The following is a 9,870-nucleotide window of genomic DNA, read 5'->3' as shown; positions in this document are numbered from 1 at the left end:
TGGTGCAGTAGAAATTTCCAGTGCCATCCTCCTGGAAGAGGCATGAAATATTCACATCTGCTGGGTTGGAGGGGCCACCTGTGAGATCAGGGTGTCAGTCCCGGCCGCCTGTGTGAGGCACGTCCCTTGTCTGGGTGGGAGAGACCTGAGCTCACCTTGGTGCTATGCACCCTTGGAAGGTTTCTAACAACGGGACTCAGGTGAATGAACAGAGGATACTGCCTGGGGAGCTAGGTCTGAGGGTAAAACTCACATTTCCCCCCAAATAGCATGTTAACAGTAAACATTCTCTTCTGGAAGATGTGACCGCAAACAAATGAGTTTTGCCCACAACCCCCATGCCCAACCCTCACCTCAAAGCTGCCCTTGGAGACCTGCACACAAACTCCACATTGTGGCCACAATCACAGCAAACCTGAAACTCCTCCCTGGGGGACCGTCAGAGCTGAGGATACACATTTTTTGGTGAAACAGACTTTTCTAGGTATTGCCAAGCCCGATCTCCCTCATTTGTCTTTCTTGTCCCCCAAGTTATTTTTGGCTATTTCTAAATAACCCAAACTGCTCTGATAGGTTGGAGATTTGCCACTTCCAAGGCACATGTGTAGAGGGAACGAAATGGGGCTCACACATGTGGCTGGTCAACAGTCCCCAGTCGCCCTGAGAGAATGGCTCTGGGAAGGTTCTGGAGGGGTCCATCCGGCACCCGGGCGACTCAGCAGACCCTGCGGTGGTGCTATCAACCCCTGAAGCTGAGGGAGCTTTCTGAAACCCCACGGCATCTGGGTGGAGGGAAATGAAGGCCATGCTTGTGCCCAAGTCGGGAACCAAAGCCAGCCCTTTAAGCATGACAGTGTTTCTGTGCAGAAGATGGGTTAGTGAATCAAAGGCATTATAAAAATATAAAAATGGAGGGGATCTGTGAAGGCTGATGACACCTTACCAAAATAGAGCCAGAGCAGGGCTTTGCGTCATAACAGAAGGGCCCCAGGATCTGCAGGTTGGTGGTCTTGCCTGGCCCGCCCCCATGGCCCCTGCATGCCTCGTGCCCTGGCCAGCATCTTACTAAATTCATGAACATAACAACGTTAAAGTCATGGAGCATCTCAAAAGAAGTCTGACTTCTCCAGTGGAATCTGACCACACCCTCCCCGCAAGGAGGTGGTGGGCCCTTCCCCAACCCAGCATGGCCTCGTCACAAACAGTTGTGCCCATGGCTGCCCCAGCGGCAGGGGTGCTCACTCCTGGGGCATGTTTTGGGAGGGTAATAAAATGAGATCTATGTTGGGATGACAAGGTGTCTCATGTGTGCCTAATATGTACAGATATAAATTAAAAAGTACACTTATTGAAAATATACAAATAAATAACTTATTTTGAAGCAAATGCTTTAAATGAACTTTCTAATCAAATCTAAAAACGTCAAGGGGAACACACGACATCAGAGCCCAATGCCAGAGCCTCGCCTTCCACAGCCTGTTGATCACTTCAGTTTGCCAAGGCTGTGGGTTTGAAAAGTAAGTTACAAACATGGGGTTTTAAATACAGAATACGTATACCAGGAGTCAGAAGGCCGGGGCCTAGATCCTACTCTGGCTCCAATTAGCCATGTCCTTGGTCAAGACATACTCCCAAAGCTTCAGGGTCTCCACTTGCCAGATGAAGACAACAGTCCGGGTGAGGTCTGAGGTCTATGTGCTACGCCTGATGCTGTTAGTGCCCCGCCCGCCAGATGACTGACGCGACTTCTGCTGCAACAAGAGTCCAGGCTGGCCATCTTCCCCCTTCTCTTAATAACCATCAAAACCTGGCACTGCTCTCTTGGGCAAAGGTAGCAAAAGCCTAGGGTAGATCAAACTTTTTTCCCTTTACAGAAAATTAGTTTCATATGATACGAGGTGGTCACAGCTGCCTGTGATGATAGTACAGATCACCGCAAGAGGAGTGGGGAGACCTCGGCAAAGCTTCTAGAAGGCTTCCCTCTCCTTGCCCTTAGGCTTTCCTAGTGGGAGCTGATGTCATCGGTGCTGGCGTGCTGTGACCCCATTTATTACGCCGTGAAGGAAGGGGCCGGAGCACAAGGATGCCAGCTGACGGCTCATGAGCCAAAAATGCTCCTGGCAGATGGCTTGGCAATAAATTCAAGTTTCAGGTGAACTCAAGTTAAGCAGCTTCCAATTCTTGTTGTAAAACTTTCTTATACACTTGAGACTACTTCCATGCTCTAGTAAGTAAAATCAAATACAGCCCTTGCTGGGCTTCAGGGCCATGGTATTAAACATTAATCCTAACTGAGAAGGCCTGCGGATGGCTGGCTGAGCTTAGGACATGCTCTGAAAGGGTGCCTGGAACATGCAGGAGCTGTGTCTTCCTGCCATCTCTTTCTACATTTGATGGGAAGGACATTCTGGACAGTGGATAAGAGGCTTGTGCCAAGCGCAGCATCATTACAGCTCTGCACATAGGGGGAAGGACCCACCACACACGTGTGACTGGCCCCCCTGATCATCTGCAGAGGGTTTCTGGGGTGACTAACTCATTTCCTCATCAGTGACTGCATCTTCCCGTGATGGAGAATTCCTGACAGTAGCCCTCTGGAGGCCAAGAAGTTAATCTGATTCTTAAACCCATGGGGGAGACACTAGCCCAACCTATGAACTTGTTTTTCTCTTTATGCCTCGGACATCCAAGCTCCCCAAGAAATATTGCACAGAAGGCAGGTGTGAGAAGCGGGAGGAGGCCCGGCCCAGGCCTACCATGCTTGGGAGAGAAACAGCGGGACCAGATCCTCCGACCCCTCGTGGCCTCCATTCACTGCTGGAGGAAGGCGCTGAGGGGGGCAAGGAGCTCTCAAAGGCCCATCTCTTGCTCCAAAATGTGACAGTTCTATAACAGTGCAAGTTCCAAAACTTGCTTCCTTTTCAAAGGACTGTTCCAGCCCATGCATCAGTGCACATCCTGTAGACAAACGATGACACAGCCCCGCCCATCCTGTGTGGCGGCCTGGCTCTCTGAGGAGCACCTGCCGGCTTGGGGGTGGTGGAAAGGGTTGGGGACATCGGGCCAAGGGGGAAAAGGTTGCCCATTAGTGAAGTATTAAAAACACTCTGCTGCCTTTCAAAAGCAGTACAAATAATTAATAAAATAGGATACAGAATCTCTGAAAAATCCTTAGATCTAAGTGCGACACATGATAAAAAGGGACACTTTTAGAAAACAGGTTAAAAAGAATGGCAGCTTTTCACGCCCTGGTGACAAAAGCATCTGTCCAGAGAAAAATCATTAGAAGGTAAAAAATGCCTCACAGCACAACTGTCTCATGACTTTACCTCCAGTGACGAGGGGGAAGGCACACAAGGAAGGGACGCCAGGACATGAGGACTCAAGCCACTCCGTCACAGCTACGTAGCCCCTGCCTTCCCAGTGGCCATGCAGGCGATCTGGATGCCTGCCGAGGATATGGGGCCCACACTCCTCCGGGTCCAGTCCAAGGCTTCCCCCAGGGCTCACTAGTCCATCCACCTTCAGGCTGGGACTGGGTTAAAATTGCTTAAACCAATCTTTTAACTGGTCAGAAAGGTGTAAATCCTCCACCTGCCACAGGATTCTTGACAGTAACTTTTCATCCCTCTGTTTTTGTTTTATAACAAAGTTGGAAACCAAAGTCTTACAAGTGAATGTTTTTAGGGGCACCATTATACAGTAGACAGAATACAAGAGAGAGCTTGGTCAGGCGCTGGCATCAGAACTCCACTGCAGAACCCTGGCAGGTGCGCTGCTTGAGGCCACGTAGGGGAGGGCTTCCTGTGGTCACTCGATGAGGACACGGGAAAGGGTGCACAGTCTCTCTCTGAGGTTGAGGCACAATCGTCTTTCCTTTATGTCCCGTTCTTCAATTCCCATTCCTAGAGGGAGGAGAGTTGTAGAAATTGAAATAGCAAAGTATCACGCTGAGACGGACCGTACTATGCCCTGTTAAAATTGCACTTGAAAAGTGTGGGTTCTGGGCCGGCCCGGTGGCGCACTGGAGAGTGCACTGCTTGGGAGCGCAGTGGCGCTCCCGCCGAGGGTTCGGATCCCATGTGGAGACCGGTTCCCACTCACTGGCTGAGCGCAGTGCGGGCGCAACACCGAGGGTTGCAATCCCGTTACCGGTCAGTAAAAAAGACAAAAAGGAAAAAAAAAAAAAAAAAAAGAAAAGTGTGGGTTCTGGGCTACTGTGGAAAACAGCACGCGGGTTCCCCAAAGTAAACACAGAACTACCACACGATCCAGCAATTCCATTTCCATGTATTTACCCAGAAGCACTGAAAGCAGGGTCTCATGCAGGTAGGTATCTGTACACCTGTGTTCACAGCAGTACTATTTACAAAAGCCAGAAGGCAGAAACAACTCAAGTGTGTGTCAACAGATGAATGTGCTGTAATCTGTACGGTGCACTAGTACTCAGCCTTAAAAAGGAAGGAGATTCTGACACACGCTACAATGTGTATGAATCTTGAGGATATTATGCTAAGTGACATAAACCAGTCCCAAAAGTACAAATGCTATGTGATTCCATCACATGAGGTCCCTAGAGGAGTCAAATTCAGACAGAAAGTAGAATGGTGGGTGCCAGGGGCTGTGCGAGGGGAAGATGGGGAGTTAGTGTTTAATGGCACAGAGTTTCACTTTGGCAAGGTGCCGAAGTTCTGGAGATGGAAGGTGGTGACGGTTGCACAGCAATGTGACTACCTGATACCACTGAACTGCACGCTTAAACATGGTTAAAACGTTGAATTTTATGTTACACTTATTTTGCCACATTAAAAAAGTGTTTTTTAAAAAGTGTGGTGCTTAAATCTAATCAACATAGTGACTGGCCATGCACCACCCCAGGCCCTGCAGTCTCCATACCACCACCACCACGAGGGCAGAGACGGGGGCTCCAGGGGTGGCGATGGGCATACCCGTGCCTGATCTGACAGTAGTCCTGGGAGGTAAAACGTATTCCCATCTTATGAATCAGGAGCAAAAGCCACCCATTCACTGCACAGCCCGTCCCCTCTGCACTCTGCCACACCATCCCCAGAACAGGCTGCACCTTCTATTCCATGTCTGGTCCTCTCTGACCAGTGGCCGGGCACCCTCCACCCTGTGTCACCTGGCTGACTCTTGTGCATCCTGAGGACCAGGCCCGGTGTCCCCCCCACCCTTGCCTCCCTGGGTAGCCCCCTGCTGGGAGGCAGCGTCAGCATCCCATGTGCCACTTCTACACGTCAGCTGCATGCCTTCAACGCCCCGTGGCTGATCCGCTTGCTCCTCAAGGGGAAGGTTCTCCCCACCTCTTCCTCTCTGTCCACTCATCTGTGTCCCCTCCCCTGTGTGGCCGCCCAGAAGACGCAGAAGCCTGCTCTGGAGCTGCGTGGCTCTGCACTGGGGTTTCACCACAAGGTTCTGTTTCCAGAAGGAGGAGGCAAAGGGGCAGAGCAAGGCCAGAGCAGCGCCTACGGCAAAAATCACAGTAACAGGCCTCTCTTGTCCCTCTCACTGACTGCTTAAAAGGAGCTGAGAAGAGAGTCCAGGCACTGCACCGTGAACGTGGCTGACACGAACTGGGTCATTCCTGCCATACCCAGACTAAAAGTGTAGCTGAGGGTCCAGGACTCAGGGCACAAAGCACCTGCTCCAAGAACTTTCTACCAACCCAGCTGCTGAAACAGCCTGCTACATCCCCAAGACCAGTTTTATTCCAGTAGCTGCTAAAACAGCCTGCCATGATTCTAGGACTTATTTTACCTGCTGCCAGTGCTCACTAAAGTCTGCCCACTCTCACAAACTTGGCCAGTGCCAATGAGCTTTCTTTCAAAATAGTAATGTTCCTCTCGTTAATAAAAATCCCAGACTTTTTGTTGTTTTTCAGACATACTGGAGACCACTTGGCCTGTGTGTTTCCCAAATAAAATGTAATCTTAGAGATTTGCCTCTATATCTTTTTTTACTTTAACAGGAGCCAAGCCTTTTGTGACTCAGCTGTGGTGGAACCTTGGAGAAATTAACCTCTCTGAGCCTTAGTACAACGTGAGCCCTCCCAAGGACTTCAAAGCATAGGAAAAATGTGGGTGAAAATCCCTTGCTCAGGGCTCAGCCAGCACATGCAGGCTTGCCTCCTCTGTGCCCAGCGACACTGGCCACGCAGCACACTGGACTGATACAAACGTCTGACTCCCCGTATTTCCAGGGCTTTATTAACTGGATCATGAGTACTCTGCATATTTCTGAATACTGAATAAAATTTTGAATTTCTCACCTTTTCTAGAATCAAAAATCCAAGTTTAATTAATAGTTAAATGCATGGCATTAGCAGATGTGGCAGAAACAAAAACCAAACAAAGCCACACTCAGTGACAACAAAAGCACACAAGGGGACACTGTTAGGCGTGTGGTTAGAAGACCTCATTTTTTTTTTTTTTTTTTTTTTAAAAAAGATGACCGGTAAGGGGATCTTAACCCTTGACTTGGTGTTGTCAGCACCACGCTCAGCCAGTCAGCGAACTGGCCATCCCTATATGGGATCCGAACCTGGGGCCTTGGTGTTATCAGCACCACACTCTCCTGAGTGAGCCACGGGCTGGCCCGAAGACCTCATGTTCTGCAAAGGGGACGATGACTAGGCCAGGTGCCCGCCCCACAACATCGCCCTTCCTCAGTTTCCCTGAGACTTCTCTATGGGCCGCTATAAACAGAGAGGGTATCCAGAGCACAAAGCCACCAGGTTGGCCCTGGAGGGTATTCTTATTTGCACAGCTTGCCAACTTACCACCAGGCAGCAGTGGTTCTAGAGAAAAGACTTAAATGGTATCTCTATGTGCCGCCAAAAAGATTTAGCACACAAGTTTAGCAAACTTAGTAACGTTTCAAAGCACAGGCCCACTGTCCACAGAGCAGAGTGACAGAATGAAGATGCATGAACACTGTAGGAGTGGATGGACAGGCGCTGCCGATGACATGGAACTGCAGGCGTGCATGACACTGAGTGTCAGTGCCTGGCACCTGCTCCCTCTGCACATGGCTCATGCATGAGCTGCTTTGGACGCAGGCCTGCAGTTCTAGAACCAGCCTTTGACAGTGGCCCTCAGCACACAGCTTTCCCCGAGCTGAGAGCAAGGAGATGCTGGGCCCAGAGCTGGGTGTGTGGCCGATTCTAAGCCCCTTTTAAGCCAGGCAATCCTGTAACATGTAATCTGACGTCATCTGACTTCCACTTTCAATATCTTTTTTTTTGGCAGCTGGCTGGTACGGGGATCTGAACCACTGATCTTGGTGTTACAACATGACGTTGTAACTGAGCAACAGGCCAGCCCCCATCTGACTTTCCAAACAGCTCTTTCTCAGGCTCAGGGCATTCTTCAACAAGAGCTGGGAATTATTTTAGGAATATTGCCTGAGATAACACTTCCCACATTTGGAATAAGTCAGACTCCCCTGGTCCTCAGAAAAAGGCTGGGGTGGGCAGAAAAGACCACATCTGTGATGCACCTGCAAGTTCATCAATGCTCCCAGGGTCAGAAGGCCATGCTGCACCTCCACCTCCAGCCCTGGTCACTATTCTCAGAGATCCTGGAAACCCTGCTCAATCCCTTTTTTTTTTTTTTTTTGGTGGTGTCTGGTAATGGGATTGGAACCCTTTACCTTGGTGTTACAACACCGTGCTCTAACCAACTGAGCTAACTGGAGAGCCCCATCCCATTCTTTAGCAAAGGTGCACATAAGATTCCCAGCCAGAATGACGGGAACAGCTTCTGCTGTGTTTTCTGGAACTGTGAGCGTGGACGGTCTGCAGAGCTGGCAGTGCGTCCGATCCAGCGGTGACCACTCACTATGCATCTCTCACAAAAGCACAAGAGGGGCTGACAAGAGCCAAGCCTCTGGCCAATGAGCGCGCACAGTGAGTGGAACCCTTCCAAGGGCCGGAGACACGTAATTCTAAATCCTGTTTCTCTGATGGGAAAGAAACCAAGCAAATGAAATAATTTTACTGCCTTTCTCATCTGTAATTAGAAAGCAGGACTTTACTGGGCAGCTCGATTCTCAATATCCCCCAGGCAAGACATATTCTTCTGTAAATGTGCATAACAGTCACAAACTAAGAACACCTGATGGGCAACAAGAAAAGTCATGCAAATTAGACAAAGTAGTTCTTCTTTGCCCCCAACTTACCAGTACGCAATCTTCAGTGAAATACCTTTGCCATGGAGGACAGATCCTCTAGGACGCTGTCGGTAACCACATCCGCAGGAACCCTCCCATGAATACACCAAAGAGCATACAAGCGGCTGACACTCATGTACCTAATTCTAGACCCATCCTTCAGAAAATAATATATTTCTAGCCAATTTGGAATGGGTTCCAAAAGCTGTCTAGGAACAAAAGGAATGCCAGCAATCAGAGGACCATCTGGAGACAACGGAGGGAGGACACAGGCCCCACATCCATCAGAACAAATGAAATCCACATGCATTCCCCATTCACGTCACTGCACCAAGTACGATTTTTACGTACAGTACACTTTCAGTTACAACAGTCAGTAACAGTTTGCTTTGAGAAACGAGAAATTGTGTTTTAAAAACTTGTGAGGTTTTTTGGGCCGGCCCGTGGCCCACTCGGGAGAGTGTGGTGTTGATAACACCAAGGCCCCGGGTTCGGATCCCATATAGGGATGGCCGGTTCGCTCACTGGCTGAGCGTGGTGCTGACAACACCAAGTCAAGGGTTAAGATCCCCTTACCGGTCATCTTTTAAAAAAAAAAAAAAAAAAAAACTTGTGAGGTTTTTTAAGTTTAGCATCCAAATGTGTCAGTGGTTAATCCCTTAGAAGATTGGAAGATGCTACAGGAAGCAGAGTGATTTCCTACAACACCCCAGAGAATGGTTTGTAGGCTGAGTGGGGCTGCAGAGGGGACTGGAGAAAAGTGTCTACTCCTCGATTTTTTTTCTTTCTTTCTTATTAAAAGAATCATAGCATTTAAGCACTGGAAAGGACCTCAGTGGTCACCTGGTCCAGTCTCTACTCTGCCAATGAGAAAACAGGTCCAGAGAAGTCCAGAGTCCTGCCCACTTCTGAGACGGTCCCAGAGATGTCTGTTCTTACTGACACTCATGGAAACTCCTCCAGGCAAGGTGTAAGTCTGTTTTGGGCTTTGAAGACCCACTTCCTAAAGGAAGGTCTGGTGCATAGTAAGGAGGTGAGTGTTCACTCAATGGAATCCCACAGGAGGCTGGACGCAAGGTGCGGCAGGAAGACACACTTAGCTCCTCCATCTCGCCCTGTGTGGGATGCCTGCACCACCCCAGGGTGGGCCACCGCGGGAATCAGTGACTCACCTTGGCCTTCCGCAGCACGTGCCCACGGCAGGGGGAGCTGCCTGAGGCCGGCGGGCTCTTCCTCAGGATGGCCGCGCTGTTCACTGGCATGGGGCCTTCCGCGTCGCTAGTGTCGCAGCTGGAGATGGGCGAGTTTTCCAAAGTCCGATGCCTAAACACGGGAGACTGTTAATGGAGAGAGGGAAAACCCTGCATGAGAAATGGTCTCCAGACCACCAGTATTCCTCAGCAGGAAAGTGGTTTAAAGAAGAAATGGGTTTTGAAAATGAGCCAAAAACAACAACGTAAAGGACTACTGTAGAGCTGGTGCCTAATCCTCAGTGCTCCTTTAAAAGGCCCAGGTTACAGACAGGAAAGCTGAGGCTCGGGGGATGCTCTAACTTGCTGGTCGTGCTGGGAAGTAGTGAAGGTGGGGAGATTAGAGTCCACATCAAGGAAGGGCTCTCCCACTCATATCGTGCTGCCTATGACTTGTCCATCTATACACTGTTTCTAATTTTCAAAGCTT

At 49.7% G+C, this 9,870-nt stretch overlaps 1 protein-coding gene across 1 annotated transcript in view; it reads right to left on the bottom strand.

The window, feature by feature from the left end:
- Positions 1-1,492: 1,492 nt before the first annotated feature.
- The window catches only part of AFAP1 (actin filament associated protein 1), a 148,736-nt gene continuing 140,358 nt past the window's right edge, over positions 1,493-9,870 (bottom strand). Inside the window, exons 17-18 of the mRNA XM_008578719.1 lie at positions 9,363-9,527; positions 1,493-3,905 (exon numbers count right to left, since the gene is read on the bottom strand). Coding sequence (XP_008576941.1) covers positions 3,879-3,905; positions 9,363-9,527 — 192 coding nt within the window. The 3' untranslated portion in view covers positions 1,493-3,878. The remainder of the gene's footprint in view (positions 3,906-9,362; positions 9,528-9,870) is intronic.

This window comes from Galeopterus variegatus, unplaced genomic scaffold (genome assembly GCF_000696425.1).
Source record: "Galeopterus variegatus unplaced genomic scaffold, G_variegatus-3.0.2 Scaffold76, whole genome shotgun sequence".
In the NCBI taxonomy this organism is placed as follows: domain Eukaryota; kingdom Metazoa; phylum Chordata; class Mammalia; order Dermoptera; family Cynocephalidae; genus Galeopterus; species Galeopterus variegatus.
The sequence above is the reverse complement of the archived record's forward strand: the minus strand, read 5'-3'. Positions and strand labels throughout refer to the sequence as shown.